This window comes from Scophthalmus maximus, chromosome 7 (assembly GCF_022379125.1).
Source record: "Scophthalmus maximus strain ysfricsl-2021 chromosome 7, ASM2237912v1, whole genome shotgun sequence".
Taxonomy (NCBI): Eukaryota; Metazoa; Chordata; class Actinopteri; order Pleuronectiformes; family Scophthalmidae; genus Scophthalmus; species Scophthalmus maximus.
The window spans coordinates 21,504,273-21,527,501 of NC_061521.1; the positions used below are offsets into that span (position 1 = coordinate 21,504,273).

Consider the following 23,229-nt stretch of genomic DNA (forward strand, 5'->3'; position numbering starts at 1 on the left):
CAGTGTGGAAATTAATAATTATCTTATTAAAGCTGCATTAATCAATGCATTTGTTTTAACAATGGAAAAGAAAAGTACGAGGCAATTTGAAAAAGGTTTTGCTTGCAACGATGAATCGACAGAGAGTTATAACTCAACTCTGCACTTCTTGCTAGCTGCGTTTTGGCATCTTTTAGCTCAATGTTTTGGTTTTTTCATCAACCTCGTTTCCAGCAGCAGCAGCAGCAGGCGGCAAATTTAAAATAAAAAAGAGTTCAACTTGCACTGTATGCAATGCACCAAATAGCAGACAGACACAGTTAGCAACTAGCTTGTGAATGAAGGAGAGGATGTAGAAGCCAACGAGCTGGATACTTTCCTCAGGAGTTGGTAGGGACCAAAGCAGCGGTAAAAGGAGAGCGGATATTCAGATGACTAGTAATACTTCTACATATATATATATATTTTTTTTTATTTGTGTCATGCCAATGCTTCCCCTTTCTGGCCTTACAGGACAACACAAATAAGAATTTTTAAAAATTCATCTTGTATTTTTCCTGTATTACATTTAGAAGACAGACTTTCTCAGCAAATATGGAATTTAAAAAGTCAAAAATAGAAAAACAATTGTCTTTGGCCATAAGAGCATTTGAAGATGCGTTTTCTTGGCTCTTTTGATTTGCAAGTGAATTAACATACTAGAGTTTCAACCGGCTCCATCCTAAAAAAAGAGTGTTGTTTTTGAAATTATAATAAAGACTTTAATTGAGAATTGCATTGTTGCTCGATAATGACAGAGTTTACAAATACGTTTCAAGTGAAGCTCTCGGTGTGTTGGTCTTCATCACTTATACTGAGTATACTGAATGACTTTTCTCGACTGTCGTCCAAAGGTCAGATTACATTTCGGTACAACTGCTGCTGGTTTCCACACTTATGTCCAGTCGACTGGTTCTCAAAACATTGCTTTATCTAAAGTTGCACAAAGGTAAAGGCCAGAAATTTAATCCAAAGCCGTCCGGAAGGAATGTAGAATTACTTCATTTCCTGATTCTTATCTCTCTCCTGAGTTTGTCGAGCGGAGATGTCTCCGATTTGGACGTGACTGTGCATGAAGGTGCGGAGAAAGGTTGGGTTTGTTCCTTCCGTGGCTAATCCCGGTGGGTGTGGGGCTGTAAGCACTCAGCGGGAAATGGATCATTCATCATATATGTGTGTGTTTTTGTAATATCGCCCAGCAGTTGCGCGCGCACACACACACACACACACACACACACACACACACACACACACACACACACACACACACACACACACACACACACACACACACATGCTCACGCACAGCACCAAAAACGCCAATGTGCAGGCTCAAAGGTGAAGTTTTCAGATGTTGCCAGTAGGTGGAGGTCAACGCTCAGAAATGTTCCACCCACCGACCTTTGTGCTCAGTGTGTGATGAGGACACACACACAGAGACAAGTGCCCTTTCACAACAAAGCCGACATCTACTTACTCTGTATCCGGGCAGGACACTGTGCAGTTGCTCCCCGTATCGTTTTTTGAGAAAATAATGTTTGATATTTTGTCATATTGTCTCTATAAAACCAAGCGTCATTCTAATACAAAAGGAGATTATTATGCATTTGCTCTTTAGCTTTTTCATTTTGACTTCAAATATGATGATTTAAGAAAATAGGAAATTGGCCAACTAATATTACTATTACTGTGTGTGTGTGTGTGTGTGTGTGTGTGTGTGTGTGTGTGTGTGTGTGTGTGTGTGTGTGTGTTTATGCGTCACGCAGCAGCTTGTTCCCCAATCAAATCAAATCAATCAATCGACTGTAAATCTATTTTGACTTTTCCTGAACAGTTTGGTTTTAATTCAGCACATCGTGGATCTCATTGAAACCGTCCGTCTCATCGCGAACCAACATGCCCCGTCTGTCGGTAGCAGCCTAAACACCGTCCGTGTTTTATCCAGGAAACACTCGTTCTCTTTCCAAGCGCCGGGCCCGAGCTTCCTGCCCCGCAGTGTGTGTGTGTGTGTGTGTGTGTGTGTGTGTGTGTGTGTGTTGTTTCCCCGCTCCTGACTGGCATTGTTTCATGGGGTTTTCCCCAGAAAGCTAATGTAATCTCCAATACTTCTGAGTCTGAGCTCAGAGAAGAAGAAATTCAGACCTGCTGAACACAACGTATGGGGGGGGGGGGGGCGGACACTTTGAGGGAGGAATTTTACAGAGAGGAAGAGGCAAACGGTTGCGCAAACCCCTATTTCTTTTTCTCACCTTTGCGAAATGGTGGACATCCCGTCTGCAAGAGGACAGAAGGATGTGATGGTGGTGCGATGACTCGTGCTTCTCCTCAGTGTCCTGTCAGGTGTCAGGTGGCCGGGTCTCCTGTACCTTTGTTCTCTGGCTGAGGTGGAGGAAGGAAGAGAGGAAAATACTAAATAGGGCTGTATTTTTTTAGCAACCAAGGTTCAGAAAGTGAAACTTTCCTTGACCCTCATCGGTTTCGGCACGTCCTTGGACACTGCATGGAGTGCCTGGCCGCTCGCTACCGGAGCTGGAGGTCCCGTCTGAGCCTTTATGCCTCTGGTAGGTGATCCTTACAAGGCTGGACAACACAGTGAGGAAGAACTCTGTCAGAAGTTGAATATATATATATATATATGTTAGGAGGAGGTCTTGGGTAAAAAACAATCATTAGACACTGGACTGACGATGAAACGACGGCGCAAATACTGGTTTTGGAGCCGGAAAGGTAAAAACTCAAAGATGTGTCTGCTCTGCTGTTATGGTAAGATAGCACATTTTTTATTTGAAGTTGATGTTAAGCAAAGATAGGTGTGTGTTCCTCAGCTGTGACTCATCTGTCATTGCCATAAAACATCATCCTGACTCGTTTCATCCCTGCTGCTCCACCGTCCCTGTTTTGACCTGCATGTGGCTGATCTAATATTTCGTTATCATCTGGCTGCTTCTCCCAAACCCACCACTTGGTTTTTCCTGATGTTCTGCCGTTTCACTCTGACCCTGTGTTCCGTGGAAGCGCTGCGGCTGCAGAAGACAAGCGCAATAGGATCTCATAAGGCTTCTCCTCTCCGCGGTACACATACACGTTATTCCTATTTTCTTATTAGGCTTCATTAGCAGTTAACAAGAATGCGTGTTTACTCGATGCGTTTGCTTCGGGATTACTGTATATTCATGCCCCGAGTGTTGTTGATCCACTGAGCTGCAGCGTTGACCTCCGTGTGGAACGGCCTGTGTACAGCAGAGTGTGAGGGATCATTTAAATCCACCAGGCTGAAAAAAAAAGAGACAGTTTTGTTCTCAGAGCCCTGGGAACCATTCCCCTCCTCTTAAAACCCTCTTCCAACCACTCTGGCCTTTTGGCAACATCCCCAGTGCCCCATTACCCAACTGCATTGGAGTTGTGTGTCTCTATATGCGGCGCAGTATGTTGGCCTGTGGAAATGTGTGTGTGTGTGTGTGTGTGTGTTGTGTACACCGCAACCCCTCAACTGTGCATCGGCGTGTATTGTTGGCGAGCAGGGGTGAGTCACCCTTATTTAACAGCAGAGGTGGGGGGGGGGGACAGTGTGAGGCATTCTGCTTTCATTCTCACTGGCAGGAAGGAAAAGGCTGGGAACGCCAGAAAGCCGGGGTCCTTTCACCGCCGCTCATTGTTTTTCGACGTGGGAGAGAGGGAGTCGTGTGTATACACTCACAAGTTTGTCTATTTTCACCGGAGCCTTTGAAAGGAACTCCTAAGAGTTTGTGAAAAGCTTGAGGGAGATTTTTGTGGTGAACTGTTCCTTTAAGATGGGTTCGTGGTGAATATTGAGAGGGATGAAAGCTTCTCTAGTAATGAGCAGTAATGTGGCGATATTGACATTATAGAGTATCAGTCATTTAGTTATACTGATAATGGGTCATTATCATCTCAATGCATGGATATCATTGCTGTATGTACTGCACAGTATGAGTCATCTAATCAATAAAAATTAATTGCATTGCAGAAATGACTTATGCAGCGTTGGAACAATACTTAGTTTGTCCACCAGAGAGCGCTGACATGTTTTAACCGCAAACAACATAAATGTTTCTTTTTTGGGATTCCTTAAAAATAATAATGCTATTTAGGTGGCCATGGCAAAATATTTCTTTACAAAATGAAATATCTTTGGATGAAAAAGTCCTGTATTGTATTTATATATATACAGGTATTGGTAGGGTTTTGATCACAGTATTTTTCTACATCTAAATATTGATACTCAGACATTATTCTAACCGTGACTCTTGGCACTTTTCATACACTACTTACCACTAAGCATAAGTAATGGATGATGATATTGTTTCTTATTATTAGCAATGTGGGCACAAAGGCCAAGTGGCCTTCGTAACCTGCGAGTCCTACTTCGCAGAGCATTTAGAAAAATAATGGCCGAATATGGCCCCTACATATTGTTTTCTATCGCACCACCATTAGGCCAAGGGGTTTCCTCACACACACAAGAATTATCAAAATATATAATGCAATACAATATAATATAACATATAGGAAGATTGACATGAAATGCATAAAAACACATGCATGCTCCTAAGAGGATAAACCCTTTGCATTTTGAAAGTACCATTAACTTTCCTGTCATGTGTAACTATAAATGGAGGAATGTTTACATCAAATGTCTGTTTTAAGACAGAAACTCTTGGGGGCTGTCAATTTTCTTGACATCCATTCATCTGACGGACTTCAAACGGTTGTGACTGCGGATCGGACGATGTACAGTATTACTGAATAAGCAAGAATGTATTGAGGGCAATCATGCTGCAAGTGGGATAAATTCCCAGTTTTCCTTTTTCCCACAACTCCCAGAACATGTTTTTTGTAATAAGCCCAATTCCTTTTTTCGACTGGACACCACAGTTCAGTTCCAACCACCCTTTTCCCACTGTATTGTGTAATGAGCACTGCGGCCTTCAGAGGCTTGACTGGTTGGTCTTAGCATGGCTACCTGTTAATTTCCCCTGTTTCTCCCTCTCGTGTGTTCGCTCCCTACGCCTCGACTGGAGCTCCAGCTTCACTTTTATACAGCTTCGACAGAACGGTATGGTCTAACAAGATAAGACCGGTGTGTGTGTGTGTGTGTGTGTGTGTGTGTGTGGACGCCTGATGTCTGGAGGAGGCAAACCAGGAAGTCGTGAAGAAATGAGATAAATTTACCAAGGTTGTTTATTTGCACTTGGTGGTTGTTGCTGCAGGTTGACAGCCTCTTCTGTGGGAGGTAATTCCTGGAAGACAGCATTTCTCTTTTCTTTCATCACTTGTGTTTTTTGTCTGTTGCTATTTATTTTTCCCCCCTCACGCCTCTCTCTCTCTCTCTCTCTCTCTCTTCTCTTTCTCCGTCCCTCTCTCCCTTTATCGAGTGACAAGAGATGTATGCCCACTCCCACAAACAGACACCTCGCAGAACTGATTCGCCACAGAGATTCACTCCAGAGTGTGCACCCCTACACATACCAATTATGAATTTACAAACTCCGTTTACAGTGCAGAAACATGAATAACTCCTCCGCTATGAGACGCTCCACACACCAGCAGTGACGCGACAAGAACACTGAACATTACTGCGAGCTGTCAAGAGTCACGGGGGTTCCCATCATTTTCTGCCCCGCGACCCAGACACCTTGACCTCCCCATGATCCCGTGTGATATTCATTTTAACTAATTCACACAAGCAAAAAGAAAATCACCTACGTGCACATGTCGCAGCGCCTCCTACTGTAAATCACCTAATCTGTAATCTGTCACCTCAGATCCATCACCTCAGGGGTCACATGGGGTCAAAGAAAATCAGATGGCTGATGACATATTTTTTGATATTAAATGTAATGACTTTTTCTTTTCTTTTTTAGCTTTTGTAACATTTATGGCTTAGATCTGCTATTTGCAATTGTTGTTTGAATCGTATTTAATTCATACAAATCATCTCTCGACCCCCCCCGTGTCTCGCGACCCCCCCAGAGAGTCCCCGATCCCTAGCTTTTAGGAACCAGAGTGTGAGAGTGATCAAAAAGTTTGACTGATGTGTGGTCTGTCAGCAGTGGATGTATTGTGAGATCTGAACATACAGTGTTTGAAGGTGGAGGAGGATGTTTAATATCTATACCCTAAATCAGGACATTATGAATCAAATGAGATAGAAACTGACTTCTTTTTTACAACCAGTGGAGTCGCCCCCTGCTGGTCATCCCAGAGAGTACAGGCTTCAGGCACTCGCGCGTTGGCTTCATCCTCCGGACCCGGTGACTTCGTCCGTCTTCATACACAGTCTATGGGATGAAACCGGAGCCTCCCGCGCCGCCTGTCAGTCGGAACACAGCACCGCTGTTATGTAACAGGCCCTGTGAGAGTGTTGAATGATGTGAAAGGGAACGCAGTCAATCCTGTTTGCAGGGATTGAAAGGTGGGTACGTGCTGCTAAGGCCTAGAAATCAAAGTACATACAGGACTTTTCTCAAAGTACTTAGAGTATTTCTGTCTGTGCGCCGTCTGAGGTCAAAATACAAAGAAACATTTCGCCAAGAATCAATAGTAGATGTCAAACGATCCAATAATGAAATGGTTTGTGACTTCATGAACCGTTTATTAAGGTCAACAGTACAAGAATATCAGCTTCACCTCGCTTGATTCCTCCATGTGTGTTTACTGTGCGCTCGTGCCCCCACGTGCACACACACACTGATACAGTCACCGAAGCGCTAATCGCTCCCAGGGAATCCCTTTTAACTCTAATTGTTAATTCGGGCTGGATTATGGTGGGATTTATTCTCCGTGTTTACCCCGAGGAATGCTGAGAAAGATAGAGGTGGATAATGAAGCGCTCCTCGCGAAAAAAACTAATTGTTTAATCAACTCGGCCTGTTGATAAATGCTGTTGTCTGGGCCGGGCTGTTATTTTCCATCTGCTCAGGACGAACTCCGCACTCCGTCGGTATTGATTTTTAGAGGGGTTGTTCATATTTTTTTTCAGGGGCAGGCACTGCAGTAGGGATCGCGCGACCATGTGTGTTTGTGCGTGTGCCAGGCTGGTTTGGGGAGGCGGTCCAAGGGTGGGCCGTTGCTGTGACGCCGGGGCAGATGTCGACCCGTTTGCCGCGTCATTGACAGATGTGCCCCCCGCTGCTGCGGTGGAGGCAGAGAATTTTTGCTTTTGTACCTTGTTCGCTGTTTCCTTTGTGGCGTTTGTTCTCGTGTGTGTTTGTGTGTGCGTCTGCAGACAATAACCATCACTCATCGTTGACCTTCGTAATGTGGGTGGTGGTGCGCCGGCAGGAGGAGGAGGAGGGAGTCAATGAAAACAGCGAGGCTTCAAATGAGTGTGTGTCTGTGTGTGTGTGTGTGTGTGTGTGTGTGTGTGGGGCAAACACACACATGTGCATGCATTCTAAGTGATGTGGGTTTAATTAATGATGTGTGTGTGTGTGTGGGAGGCCCACAGTTCTATGCATATAGAGATGTGGTGGGTAATGGCCTGGAGCCATGCTGCTCTTTATCCCTTTACACCCCCCCCCCCCCCCCCCCTTCTTCTTCTGACGGATGGATGGAGGAGAGAGAGGTGGACTAGAGCAACAGAGTCGTAGGTGGATGTGAGAGGGAGACAGGGGAGATGGTGAGGGAAGCACCAGCTGCAGCGGCAAAAAAAAGTGTGAAATGACAGTGTGTGTGTGTGTGTGTATGAGGTGACAGTGTGTGTGTGTGTGTGTGTATGTGAGGTGACAGTGTGTGTGTGTGTGTGTGAGGTGACAGTGTGTGTGTGTGTGTGTGTGTGTGTGTGTGTGTGTGTGTGTGTGACGAGTGGGAGGTAGGTACTGAGGCATGAGGAAGACAAGGACAGAAGGAAATATATGCAAATTCAGTACATTGTCACTTTTCCTTGTGTCCCCAGGATTTGACAGGTTGGATGTAGAAAATTCTGCTGTGTCGCAACTGAAGAAAAAAGTCCCAACAAGTGAATTCCTCTTTAGATTTGATGAGCACGAGGATAAAACTATGAACCATCTCCGTTTTTGTGAGTTTTTCTTCTATGAGCTCGGCTCCTTGTAAGCCAGGGCGGCTCCATTATGTTTATTTTTTTCAAGAATGTGAGTTGAGATTGCCGGTAACTATCCTGTCTGCATCCAGCGCGTCCGCATTCTCTGAGGCGCGAGGACGTCTGCGAGTCGAGGCACGCGAGAGCTCCGGGGTCAGCCGGGTGTGAATTGAAGAGTTTGGCGCCGGTGGAAATAGAGCGCCGGGCAGGAACGACCGACATTCTTACATGATGTTCTTCATCACATTTGAATTTTGAATGGAGACCAACCAGAGGGAGTTTAAAGGAGGCGCATTATGTGCGTTGTTTGTGGAGAGACTCAGACATAGAGAAATTAATCCTAACATTCACAGTGTGTGACGACAGATTGATCTGCTGCGAGACAGAGAGGAAGGGCTTATCTGCCAGCAGGCAGAGTGTGTGTGTGTGTGTGTGTGTGTGTGTGTGTGTGTGTGTGTGTGTGTGTGTGCAGCAAGTGTTTGATGGCATTTCTCATACCAAGCAGCGGTGTGTGTTTGAAGTGTTTGTATCTGTATTCATTTCTCTACTTCCTTGTGTGTGTGTGTGTGTGTGTGTGTGTGTGCGCTTTGTGCACGGTGTGGATTTGTAGGCTGTCAATTTGTTCCTGCATGACGGTAATGCCTGTATATATGCCTGTGCACTCACTTCACAAATTGAATATTGTACAGTGAATACTTAAACAGGCCCCATCACTCACTCTCGTCTGAAAGCCAATACTTCTTCAGTAGAGTGTCGTCATAGGAACAATAGGCCATCCTGCTGACAATGATCTATGAACGTATTGGCTCATGAGAGGTTTGATTTATGTAAATGCTCAACCCACCCACGTCTCTTAGGAATTGGTGTTCAGCTCTCCACTGATTTAAAAACAATCATCTGGTCTTTTTTTTCGTCTTCTTTCTCTTCTACTCGCGTTCATTTTGAGACATTTTTCCGAAATAAGCCAAATGAAGCTGAACATCGCAGGGTCGTGTGTTGTCACGGTAACTCTCAGCTCCTACCGAGCAACAGCCTCACTACTGTTGCACAAATGCCGCAAGATTTTAACACCATTAGCTCCAATCAGGGTAAAACGCTGACAGGCTCAGTACATAAGTGTTCGACGTGTAACACTGTGTTTGTTAGAGGGTTCCTTTAAATATCCTCACTTGTCACTTTTCGTTAGGCCAGTAACTGTGGCACTTAATTAGCTCCGGAATTTCTGTTTCATGGCAACGCCATGTTAGATGCATGGGTTTCAGTTTTCATTTTCATGTTTGCATAAAATTTGAACGCTAATTTTATCCTAAAACTTTTCCTGCAAGCAAACAGCCATGTAAAACGAGTGACTGGTGTGATTGGTAAAATTATGAAAATGAACATGCAAAGAATAAATTATTACCTTTCAACATGCCGGACACAATTTTATCCCTAATTAAAACCCAGCAGAGGGGCAGCATGTCCTGTCTGTGTGTCTTCTTTCAAAAGCAAACTGCTGACCTTGTCTTCTCATTCTGAAACTCGAACCAGCAGTCTCTGAGAAGTTCCTCCCTTTTATTTGAATTTCTTAACTCGCCTGTTGCTTATTAGCGGCAGCTTTTTTAAGTGTTGCTGTTTTATGAGTCGCTAAAAACTGAACTGGGGATGGGGACCTCTCGCCTCTGTGTGTGTGTCTGCGTGTTTTGTTGGTGCGCGCGTGTGTGTGTGCGCGTGTGTGTGTGTGTCGTCGTGTGGCGCGTGGCCCTTGATCGGCAGTTCTGACCTGTTGGTGGGGAAGGCTGTGCAGCGCGTGGTCAGGAAGAAACCGAGCATGTGGTTATTTGTGCGTATAGTTTACACACACACACACACACACACACACACACACACATAAGAGCACAAATACTGCTAGTGGTGAGGTCTGGATATAGTTATTGCTCTCCCTGTCTTCCGGTCACTAATTACAGTGTAATGAGGCCTGTACAGCCTCATAGAGTGTGTCATGGTGTGTGTGTGTGTGTGTGTGTGTGTGTGTGTGGGAGAGAGAGACTAGGAGTGTGTGTGTGTGTGTGTGAACATATGTCGGCTGTGAGCTGGTCGGTTCGTGTAACCACAGGAAGCATTTCATTTTAATGGGCGGCCCATGTCTGGCGCTGGCTCTAAAGGGCAAACAACAAAGGGTGTTTTTTTTAATCATTAAGGAGAAAATTAACGGCCCCGTCTGTAGCAAAATGTTAGAAATTTAAAAAGCGAGATGGAAGAAGGAGGTCAGCGGCGAAGAACTGGTTCAAAAAGGAAGGATTATAAGGACGAGATAAGAAAAGATGGTCAGTGGTGACATAGAAAGGAGAAAGAAAGGAGGTCAGGATTGTGGTGGCTGCCCGTCGGGATTAGACAACAGACGGACGGAGGGGAAGCTCCCCGACCAGAAGAAACACAGGCACCTCGAGTGTCCGAGGTGTCCACAAGAGCTGCAGATTTTAGACTCAATCTTAAGTCAAACTTGAGGCTTGAATCGGACTCAACTGTTGAATCTCGCTTTACCGTGGAGCTGACTTCTTCAAATCTTGACCAGGTCCTATAGACAATAAAAAAGGGGGAAAAAAAGCAGACAGAGAGTCTGCAGCCGTGCCAGCGTTCTCCGTGAGGGAACGTTGCTCTGAGCTAAACACGAGCAGGGCGACACGCTCACACTAGTCGGGTTTCCATCCGAAGCACAAGATGCTTATCCAGCCGGCGGCTCGAACCTGGACATCTGGCAGCATCTGGAATGACGAGATCTGCAAACACGTGGCATAGTGACAGCTCTTTAACGAGGTGCAGGGGAAATAAGTTAAATGAGTAGAAAAAAAACCTGAGCCATTGGTGTTGAACCATTAGACGCTGCAGCTCTTACTGTATAAATGTGCTTCATCGGCTTCATCGTTGCCGGACGTGGTTTGATGCAACCGACTAACAACTGACCTACAAAGATTTTCCCAGTGGGGTTGGAGACTTGACTCGTACTCGTCTCCAGCCACACGTACATCTCTGGACATTCTTGTTTTCAATTCAATTCTAGATATTTTTGTTAAATTTTTTCCCAGAGCATCTCCCTCTCCGGGGTGTGTGTGTGTGTGTGTGTGTGTGTAGCCTCTGATTTGGTTGTCATGGGAAAAGAGTGGGTGGCCTTTTCGTCACCCACTTCACCCAACCTACATTGTACTAGTCAGAGTAAACCCCGGCAGGAAGGAGTTCATATCACATGAAGAGGATTCTATAAACCACCTTCCTCAGCCCTCTCTTAACGGACAGATCAATCCTTCGTCTTTTCTACCCAGAAGCCGACGCCATCACCCCCTTCTCCTCATGTGGGGCGGGGGGTTGCTTTGTGTCACGCTCAGCACCTCTATCTGCTGTAGCCACCAGCAGCAGCGGGGACGGCAGATGAGTGCGGCCATTGGCTTCCTCCCCTCTCACTGGCCCTCCCCTCGTCCAACACAATGGGACTGATTGTCCTGGCGACACACACGCACACACACACACACACACACCCATAGACACACAGAGGGGGCTTTACACTGTGCCCCCCCCACCCCCCCCCCCACGCCCCGCCATATGTCCCGTCTCCGCTGGAATGTGATTATCTTCACTCATCGTAGAGATGTAGACGCGGCAGCAATGAGGAAGGAGGGTGAAAGAGGAGAGAAGCATCAGAGAGAAGCATCAGAGAGAAGCATCAGGGAGAGAGAGAGAGAGAGAGAGAGAGAGAGAGAGAGAGAGAGAGAGAGAGAGAGAGAGAGAGAGAGAGAGAGAGAGAGAGAGAGAGAGAGAGAGAGAGAGAGAGCGAGCGCAAAGAGGGGAGGTTGAGTGAAAGGGCGAGTCAGTCTGGCACTGGGTGTCAAAGTGTGTGTGTGTGTGTGTGTGTGTGTGTGTGTAAGACAGAGAGAGAGAGAGAGAGAGGGAAGGAAGGGAGGATGCGACCGCTGCAGCGAGGCAGCAGTTGAACACAAGCCTGAACCTGCCGGCTGCGAGCGACAGAGAGAGGAGGGAGAGGAGGGAGAGGTCTTTTTTTTCGCTCCTGTCGTGCTGTCAGGAATTTGATTTCCTTTTGCTGGACTCACATGACACAATCTCCGCTCCAGGTTGGTGCTTCTCTCTTTTTTTGGATCATTTAAAAAAAACAAAACAACGTATATCGACCAGTCGGCAGCACTGGCACGCTGGTGTCCAACCGCGTGCTCCGAATGCAGCCGTGGTGGGGCGTTGGGTTCACCGATCTGACAGGGCAAAAATGTGGGCAGTTCGTGACCGCACAGAGATGTGCTAAAATATTGTTTTTGCACACACACACACGCACGCACACAGGAGCACGTTGCCTGTTGAGAGCGGTGCTTAACAAAGGGGGGAGTGCACGATATCAGGGACGACAAACGCCGGCTCTCACCACAGAGTGTTGCTGTGGCAGGTACTGTAGTAGGCATCAGTGGTTGTGTGCGCCCGTGTGTGTGTGTGTGTGTGTGTGTGTGTGTGTGTGTGTGTGTGTGTGTGTGTGAGCTCTGTGGGATCTCTAAGCAATGGGAGCTGGATTGGCTGTCGGGCGTCTATTAATTTTCTTCAAGGCATTGTTGACTGAGCCTCTCAGCTGCAGGCTGTCTCAACATATGCACACACACACACACACACACAAGCGCTGGTGCATGTGGAGGCTCACTGCTGCTGATTTCAGTCAACTGTGTTTGCCATGATTTGGCGCAATGGGCCTCAGCTGTCCTCAGTGAGCTATATGGGGAAAAGAATTGTGTTTATACTGTGGCCTGCTGCTGCTGCTGCTGCTGCGCAAACAACAACTGATTTGAAGTGTCCTCGCCATCGTAGAACTGTGATACGATCCCCTCGATGAACGGTACAGTCCTGACTGCGTGTAGTCGCTGGCGCTCAACAAGACAAACGAAACAAAGCAAAGATGGTAATAAATGTCCTTCGGGAAACATACACAGTGTTGCATTAATGACCTTATTTGTTACCAGCCACATAAAAGACAAAATATGCTCGTCATGCTTTCTTTTTTCTCTCTCTCTCTCTCTCTCTCTCTCCCCTCTCCATCCCGCCGCCGCCCGGTGCACTCACTTGTAACTCATTTGGCTGTACAGCTATCTATCTCTCTTGCGGTTGAAACCATTAACTTTATCTGCAGCGATATATTTTCTGTAGTGCTTCCTCGGCGCTTTAAGGCTTTCACATAAAGGCAGAGGTGTGATGGAAGCAAACCCATTTCGCAGAGTCTTAGACTAACAAGGCTCAAGGAAGCCCCCCCCCAAAACAAATACGGTAAAGGAGTTCAGGTGGAAACAAACAGATGTTATAAGCTTCATTTATTAAGGAGATGCTTATGAGACTTGCTGTTTTGTCCTGATTTCGGTCGTTGAGATTGAAGGACGTGATGTCCCGCTACAGACTCGTCCATTGGTCACATGGATTGTTTCTATTGGAGAAAATGAGACTCTCAGACAGATGAATGAATGAAGTGCCCCAGAATGTGAAACAAACTGACGTCTGGTGGGCGCTCAGATGGAGCAGTGGGCCAAAGGCAAATGTAGCTTTGTAGGTGTTGTCTCTCATATCACCTTTGACAAGTAACTGAAAAGGACGAACTCACGGCTTAGCTCACTGCACCCCTGCTCGGGTGGAAGGGAACCTGACATGAAGGCAGCAGGGTCCGAGGACGTGACGTGACCAGAAATGGGAGCGAAGAAGGAGAAAGGTGTGTTGTTCCTCACGCGAAGCTGAAAGGAGGAAGGCGTTCCGACGGCCTCATCTCAACCGATACTTTCATTTCACTTTAATTCCAACGTTGAGTTCCCTTCAAAGAAGCCTCGTTAATTCTCATTGCAGCCCGTTCTTGCATTTCGCAATCTAAATGTGAAAGTAAGAACGCCGCGTCATGGTCGTGCACCGGCTGCGTTGGGCGGCGGACGATCATCTCGCCACTTTGTCCTCTCCGTGTCCTGCGGTTTATCTTTCTGCAGAGCCTTTACCTACGTGAAGCAGACCGGACCAGTGGAATGAAGTTTGGGACTGTAACTTATAGAATATGGAGCGTGCGGAGCTGTTTTAGAGAATATGTTTGTGTTTTTTTTCAAAAACATGGTGTGAGAAATGAGGAAGAGAGGAATTAATCTTAAGTTTGTGTGAAACAGGAAGTTTGTATCGTTCTCAAGCTCTTTCTCTTTCTAACCTCGTTAGTGCCCCGGACCGCGGCCGCAGGCTCGCCTGCAGGCGCTTTCGGGGTTGCAGGGTTTTTTCCTGTGCATTCCGGCTCCATGCTGCTGAGGATATGGGCTCCGGCGCCTCCGGTCAGAAGGGCCCATTCATACGGAGCACAATGATCCTGTTTGAAACATAAGGCTTGGCCCACGCTGTTTGATTGGCTTTATGTTCGGCAGCATATAGTTACTCCATTCGTAATGCACCCAACCAAATCTGTTCTGCATTAATGAATCTCCGCCGTTTCGACGGTTTCCCGCAATATACACGGGGATCAATAGGAGATAAACAAAGAGGACGGATCAGAATGAAGAATTACTCTATTTTATCACCATGATCTGTTGAATTAAACGACTGTCCGCTAAGCCCCGCCCCTGTGGTCGCTGTTGCTATGCCTGTGAAATGGTATTGCCAGATTTACCTCTTCAAATTTGTTAGATAGACAGAGGTGTGTCTTCAGACTGAGGCGGACTCATTCCTTGGCATCTAACTGCAATGAAAAAGTGCATCCCCTGTAGCTACCCTGCTAAACATTTACTAAGGGGGGGGGGCCGGCAGCAAGAGTTCCGGGAAAAGTGTCCAGACTTCAGCGTACATGTCCGAAAGCAGCTAACATGCCTACGGCCTGCTAGCCAACACGAGTTGCTTGAAAGACGCCGTCTCCAGGTGACTTTTTTAACGTTTAATGTTACAAACGTAATAACTGCTGAGGCTGAGAGCTGCATGTCAATGTCCTCGCCATGATCGGGGATTTTGAATTAGTCCTATTATGACAAGAAATGAAGAGATGAGAAGGAAATGTGAAGCATTTCCTCAAATTACATAGAAAACCTCTGCACAACTTAAACTGCGACGCATTAACTTATCACCACCATTATACCCCACGTCAAGGCCGCATTTGGAGGAGGCGGCGTTCTGCTCTTGTCTTTCTTGGTTTTTTGAAAGGCTTAGGGAAACACATAAACATCCAAGCTTTGTTTTGTGCAGAGTTTTGCACTCGTGCAAATGTCCAACGTATTACTGCAACATGTGCAAGAATCCAAAGCTCGACAGCTAAAAGGGTTTTTTTTTAGCACACATTCAGTTAGTCACAGTTTAAATCAAAGTTTTTTCCTCTTTAATTTTCCGCTTAAACAGTCTTTGCATAATCGTCCCACCAAAATTATTCCTGCTCGTTGCATAACAAGCCTTTGTAATGTTGTCGGCAAAACATGTGTCCGACCGCGTCCCTTTTCACAACTGGCATGTTGCTGTGCACAAGGCGTCTGTTGTGGCTTCTTGCTCCGTGCAAGAGATTCTCACAATCCCATCAGTTTGTGAGAATCTCTCATGGGGTTATTTTTGGAGACGGAGCTAAATTTTCACCTCAGGAAGTCGTTCACGTTTGCTGAGGCCGATGGAAAGTTAAGGGGTTATTTTTGTAAATATTTGCTTAAAAAAAAGGGGGGGGGGGGGGCAGACAATTAATGGAAAAAATAGCATCATTTGAGGAAGAGTACCCTCAGGGGGCATGTGGCTCTCTCGTGTTCAGCCTCGCTGATTCAACACAAACATGCGAGTGCAGCTGGTTTCCCGGGGTTTACTGTAGTTTATGGCTTCATATAGACTCGTTCTGATTGCTTTTCTCCTCGGGCGATTCGTCCTTTGTGCCGCATGTGTAGGTCCCTTTCACGGATACCTGCGAGGCACTTGTGAGTCATTTCCAATCCGTTCCCCGGCTCATTCTTATCATTACAGGGCACGCTGTGAACAGACGGGTCTGCCGGGGCCCAGTCAGACGTGCTGATGGAGCGGACAGGATATTGATTGACACATTTGGGAGCCCCCAGCCCAGCAGCTGTGATCTGGGTTTCGCGAGGTGGCATTGGGGGCAAGGTCATGGGGGTGGTGGGGGATGGAGGCAGACTGAGGGGGGAAAGAAAAGAGGCATGGTGAAAAGGGGGAAGTGAGGACGAGAAAATGACTGTTGCCCGTCGACGTTATCACGCACTCTCGCTCCAACAATCGGTCCCTTTGTCAGTGGCCAGCAATCACAGCAGCCACTATCTCCACGCTGCTGTTTGGAATCTCGTCTTATCACGTTCTTTCTCTCTGCTACCAACCTCTACCTCTGCAGCCTGGGAACCGGCGAGGAGGCGGAGAAAAGTGTCGGCACAGGACGCGCGCGGGTTTGTGAGGCACGTGCTTTTTGAGTGTGGGAAAAGAGGAGGAGAAACGCAAAATCATTTTCTTTTCGTCAAAACCAATCAACTCAAGGTCTCATTCCTGCTCAGTCCAGAATACATATAGGTTTTCTGCTATAAGGCCATTCTTCAATCCCTGCAATGACAACCAAGAAACTCTCCCTCTGTCTTTCTGTCCTCTTTGAAGCACGGACAGGAAGTGTTTAAAGGGGAGGGGGGGGGGGGCTGCCTTTCACGTTCAGGATCACAGCGTACCCAGTCAACCCACTTGGCCTGCCCTCATTAGACACGGGCCAGAGAGCGTGTTCAGATCATGGTAACAGCTTATCTTGGCATGCTGGGGCTCCGCACGGGAGGACGCTGCGTGGGAACCGGCGAGGAGACGGAGAAAGCTGTCGGCGCAAAGATGCACACGGTCTGTGAGGCACATGTTTTCTTAAGCGTGAGCGAGTATGAGGTGAGGCAAAAAGGAGGAGAAACGCATAACAATTTTCAGGTGAAAGGGAAGGAGCTTTCCGGAAGGAGCTTAGTTGTAATTGCGCGTGCAGTTAAAACAGCCCCTTTAACCTTTGACGTTAACCATTGTGGCCTCAGACACAATCCGTCAGCCGTTCGACCATACGTTGATGTTTCAAATGGCTTTCAGTGGCCCGAAAGATATCATGCATTTCAGCGAGAAAATTCAAAAGTAAAGGCTGCCCTAACCAGTGTTTCCATATTGAAACGGCTCGCCGCAACCCGCCGCAACAGTCACTGTGCACTTCAGCTCCTTCAGCTCTTGACTTTGACTTTACAGGCAACCACCACTGTTTAAAGCTCCACATTCTTCTGGAGTTTGCCGTTCAGGTTTGGAGAACGCAATATAAACTGACAACATTCTGTGGCGCCTGTGTAGAAGCACGCAAGAGGCAGGACGTGCAGATAAAGCACGTGTTTCTTGTTTATAGTCATCAACACGCCGACTCACTGGCTGTGAATTTTTCCATTGATTTTCCTGCTGTGTTGTCACACGGGCCTCGCTTGGACATTTTCCAGAAATGTTACTCTAGGGGGGCTGGCAGGAAAAAGTTCAGGAAAATGCACGGAGCAACATTCGCGCTCTGGAAAAGTTCGGGAAAAACGTCTGGGCTCGCATGTCTAAAGCGGCTTTGTCTGGCGGACACGTCGGAGATCAAAACAGAGCAAAAAGGAAAGGGAATATTGGACATGATGGGAAGCACTGCACGGGCCGTCCCCATAACTACGCTTAAATATTGAATTGTTCGATGTAGAGAGCAACTGCACATGTCCATGTTTGCTGCATGGACCCGGAGGCCGGGGTGGGCTGGGGTCTCATCTGGTCACATAAAGGCTTTACAAGGCCTTTTCATTTCCACTCTATTATGTTTGTGGCCAAAAAAAACCCAAAACATAACTCTTTGGTAATTGTCCATTAAGGAAGGACAGGAGAGGCAGAAAGGAGACGGACGCATCTGGTCTCATTCAGCGGCCAATCTCTCTCGTGTCAAGCTGGAAAACCTTCAGACAAATGCTCACACACACACACACACACACACACACACACACACACACACACACACACACACACACACACATTATCACCGGCGTGAACCTCGGTATGATTAAAGGGGTGTGACTGGGCATATTAATACATGCTCCCGTTTCCATTATTTATGAGTTACATTTGAATGGTAGTTATCTCAATCTGGGGCGGTCATGCAAATGAGGTTACTTTGCATACTTTGTGTCCTTGTGGGCAGAAACGGTCCCGTCTTTCAGATATTTAATGGTATCTATTTTCTCATCATTATTGGATGAAAAGTGTAGAACCCCCCCCTGTGATTTGGACATTTTTAAATTCAGATTCTCTGTCGCGGCGTGTCGGGGAAGGGGGGCGTTGTGCAGTCAGAATTGTGTGACGTGAGGAAATACTCCGAAAAAAGATGATATGTCAAATGTTAAATAGATATGTTGAATAATGGGTTTGCAGGTAATTTGGCAGGACGGCAGACTGGCAAATATTAACTTCACAGCTGGTTCATTTGTACTCTTCTCACTTCCCCATCCGCTCCGTGCCGTCCCTGCCCTCTTCACCTTCACTCAGCCGGTGATTTTGACCGTACTCCCGTCAGTGTCTCTCCTCTTCCCAGCCTCTTCCTCCGCCCCGGGGTGACTTTGTCCTCGAGTGCTGCGCGGCACAATGATGGAAACTCCTCCCTCGCTGCTCTCCCCTCCCCTCTGGTTTCCAGGGAACCGGTTCGTACACTAACGGGGAGGCAGGTACGCCGAGAGTCAATAAACACCTGAGGCAACCAGACAACAGGGAAGCTTGCGTCTGAGCGAAATGCCCTCATATTCAGCCGCGTGTTACGCCGACAGAGCCGCGCCGTGAGAGAGTTCCCGAGATGGAGAGACGCCGTGCGGTCGACAGGACGAGGACGACCCAGCTGTACTGGAGGGGAGTGTTCATGACAGGTACGGTGGGGATGTTTCCTTCTGTTCCAACTGCCCGGGCGGCTGCCGCTGAGTGGCGTGAAGAGAATACAGTTTGATTTGGTTTCAGCACAAAGTGTGGAGGGGGAGCACTGTGGGCGAACCGCTGAGAGAAGAAAGAGGAAAACGCCAGAGGAAACCCTCGGCTTTTCATCTCAGGAAGCCGCACACACACACCCTCAGCCACACGAACAGGTGCTGCCTGACAAGTGCACCCACGAGTGTGGGAGCAGGCGTCACCTTAGAAACATCCCAAACATGCAGCCTGCCGGTTTCAGCGTGAGCGTGAATACGGGCATTTGCCTGCGACGAGTTCGGTGACGCGTGAAGGGTTAGGGCGACTGTTCTCGCTCACGGTGTGGAGAACGAGAAGGACGCGAGGGAGAGCGCACAAGTGTTTCCGCTGCAGCCACCGCTTCAAGCTGCAGCTCTTCTTTTTTACGTCAGCCCGTGTGACACGTTGAATTTGTCAATGGAAATCTATATTAGATGTTCGTGTAGTCGGGGGGGGGGGGGGGGGGAAATTACCCATTCTGTGTTCGACTCCACAGAAAACTGTCGGTCAGAGTCGTGCTGCTGCTGCGCTTTGCCTAAAAAGGTGAAAAACAAAATCTGGGAAACTTATATAACAAACAGAATTACAATACCATTCACTTCATATACTGTACATACAGTGCATCTCTGAAGATCAGCCGCTTTCAGACATGCACCGGAGTTCCAGATGTTTCCCGGGGCAGGTTGTGTTCAGTATAGACATGACAATGCTTTAATACTTTTGGTTTGTGTTTCCTGTCATCGACTTGCAAGCTGGCAAGAAAAAAAATGGACTCTCAATTCCTCAATTTCTCTCACAGTGTGACCGCTTTCCTGACCAGCGACCGGTGTCCACACTGCGTGCATGTGGACACGTGAACTCGGTTTTTTTCTTGCAGTTGCTGTGGTTAAGAGTCTCGTGTATGCTAAGAGCCCGAGACCTCCAGATTTAAAGCACGACAAAAAAAAAAAACAGGAAGTCGGCAGGCGGGAAGAGGAAGTTTGGGGTCGGGTCAGGAGCTGGGACCAGAAGACTCTCCCCCGTCATCATCATACATCAACACAGAGGCAGGTTTCAGCCCCCACACCCGTGTCTTAGTAACCCTGAAGTCCACCTTTACATCCTTTATGGGTGTTTATGTTCTGGCCGAGTTGTGTTTTGGAGCGCGTGTGTTTTTCAGCACGGACTCGGTAACACACACCCCCACTTCAGGAAACAATAGGTGTGTGACGGCCGCGATCACATGGCCGAGAGTCTGCCGGAAGGGGAGGGGTCGCGGTTTAGACTCTGTGGGTTTCCTCTTTAGAAAAACCGTCTGATATGTACGCAATGCTTTTGATAAGCTGCTTACATTCGTGCTCTGAATAGAAAACTTATATAACAGATTATGGTCCAACTTGTGTACGGGATTTGTTGGATTGTCCCTGTAATATTGTGAAAATATTGACCTCACCATGTGAAGTGCCCGGAGACAATGTACGTTGTGATTTGGCGCTATACATAAAAAATTAATTGAATTGAGTCGCATGCACCGTAGAGCAAGTTTATGTTTATGTGTGTGTATGTGAACAGCAGGCAGGCCTGTCATGAGGAGTCCAGATGGTGGGTGGAGAAAGCCCTCCTTTAATCCCCGAGCCAGGATATTATACCCCCCTTCCACACACACACACACACACACACACACACACACACACACACACACAAAATCATCGGTACCTCCTCTCGACTGTTTGCGCAGCCCCATGCTGAGTCTTGTCCACTTTTCTTTTACGTGGCATTATCAACACTATGATGTCGGCCTGTTGTTATATCCAAACTGATTCTGTACAAAAAAAAACAAAAAAAGAGATATAATGATGCCTGGGCAGACATTTCATCACACATATTGTGATAAAAGATTTGTCCGAGTGAAGATGCTTTACAGTTGAAATGACTGGTATTCAGTATTCAGACATTCATCGTTTGCCGTTTGTCTTTATCGCCTCGAGTCGAAGACACACGTCATTGACTATATTTTACAAATTGATCCTTGTTCAAAGAGAAAAAAATTTGAAACTCAAAACTAATTTCTCATATAGTGCATTTTACCTGGGATGTCGAGAAGCCCCTCTGTGGGTTGCGCCTGGATACACCCCAATGGTTTATTTCATTCCTAATTTTAGTGTGTTAGCTTTAATTAGCTAATTAGTGCGAAACACAATCTACAGATGAGGATGATGCTACATGCTATTAGTTGTGCAGGTAGTTGGGACTCATTGGCTGCACCCGATTTCATGTGAACCCTTCCAATAGTTGCTTCAAGTATTTTAATATTTCAAAGGTTCGTGCTTCCAGCAAATGTTGCCTTTGACTTGCTGATGAACCATTTGAAAAGAAATTGTGAAAATCAAACATTTACTATACTGCGGTTTGCTGCTGCGAGAATCCAGTATTAGCTGATTGTCCTACAAAACATGAATGGATGTTACTATTCGAGCCCGACGGATTTGATGATCCCTTCACGGACATATTGGAATCAGCGTTGATGTTTTCCGAAATGAAAACTTTAATCTTACAGAATGAACAATGCAGAAAAGATGTGTTTACATATTACAATAAACAATTTCCTTATTTTTCCCAATTTCAACTTCCATATATCTGGTTGAATTTGTGTTTTCTTTTTTCGGGGGGGAAATCTTTTACCCCCTAAAATCGGATTTGGCTCCCAAAGACTACAAAAACAAGATTGTGAAGGAACTCACTGCTGTGATTGGTTGATGTCATCGTCATCGTCACCGATCGAGAGGGAAAAAAGTCGAAATGAGTCACCTCACACCTCACATACCCCCCGCGCGTGTTGTTGGACGCCACCGACCGCACTGAATCATCCCTCAGCTTTGATGCTCCACGTCCGATCAGACTGCGAGAGCGCAGGTCCCCGCCTGCCCCAGTCTTTTTAATTGTGTCTCAGTGTGTGTTAATACTCACGTGAGCTCATCATCGCTCCGTCCGACCGTTGCTATTTTTCCTCTTTCATCTTTTATGTGCATATTAAACGGCTGCGTTGAAAGAGCGGGAGCTCTCCCCACTGACCCCCCCCCCCCCCCTGAAAATCACAGACAGACTAATTTTGGGTTCGTTTCCCCCGAGGGGGGGGGGGGGGGGGGGGGGGCGGTATATTCCTTTTCATTCTCAAACGCGCTTAACAAACACAAGTTCACACCCGACCTTGATGAACGCTGCCATCATATTCCGCAGCTCTATCATATTTGAAATTGGGAAATAACAGATGCCCCCATCTCTTCTCTCCGCACCACCGAGTCGGTGCCCGTCTTTAATGAAACATTTGGGCTTGCCTGAAACTGCTTGAAGTTGCCTCAGATACGGGTCGGGTATTAGAATACCCCCCTGTTCTCTAGTCGCGCTGTGCTCGCACTACACACAGCAAGAGTGACGGCTTCTTTTTTGTCTTCTCTAAAGGGCGAATCTGTGTGTTGTGTTGTTGCAGAGAGGAAAGGCAAAGCTGCATGTTTCCAGTCAAAGAAAGCGGACGAGGAGGCGTGTGTGGCGGTGAAGATCGAACACTCCAGAGGTAGGAGCTCCTTTTGCAGCCGTCTTCTACCTCCTTCTCCATCCGCCCCGCTTTATTTTTCCCCATGCAGCTTTTCATTTTCATTTTGTTTCATTCTGTCACAGTGTCTGGTTCAAAGAAAAAGAAAAGCGCGCAGCTTTTTCACAGATCATACATGTGTAGGTGTGAGGGGGTTTGTGAAGCTACTGCGGTTTCCTGCCGTTATCGTAGTTGCGCTGGTGCTGATGTGGTCCATTTTTCTGTCATGTCCTCATCTTGTAATGTGTGGGAGGCGACGCTGCCGCAGGCACTGTTAGGTTTGCAAAGCACCGTCACCCCGTCGGTCACCGGGAGGCCTGTGCAACATTTGCATTTGAAAAATCAATATCGCACAACAAGGGTCTCAGTCCGTCGCAAACTTGATTAAATCTAATGCAGTCTTCTACTTATTAAGGGCAGAGTGAGCGCTCCGCTCTGCAGCTCACAGCTACGCAGGTGGGACACGGAAGCTGCTGGTCTCGCCTCTATTTTTATATCAACCTTGCTTGTGTGTGTGTGTGTGTGTGTGTGTGTGTGTGTGTGTGTGTGTGTTAGTGGTTCGCAGTCGACATTTTGATGAATGGGTACTTTCCTCCAGCCCCCCGGTGCCTTCCTATTTTTTCAC

At 47.0% G+C, this 23,229-nt stretch overlaps 1 protein-coding gene across 1 annotated transcript in view; it reads left to right on the top strand.

Annotated features, from left to right (window-relative positions):
• fgd4a (FYVE, RhoGEF and PH domain containing 4a) overlaps positions 1-23,229 on the top strand; it is a 46,149-nt gene that overhangs the window by 2,670 nt on the left and 20,250 nt on the right. Inside the window, exon 2 of the mRNA XM_035641563.2 lies at positions 22,503-22,586. Coding sequence (XP_035497456.2) covers positions 22,503-22,586 — 84 coding nt within the window. The remainder of the gene's footprint in view (positions 1-22,502; positions 22,587-23,229) is intronic.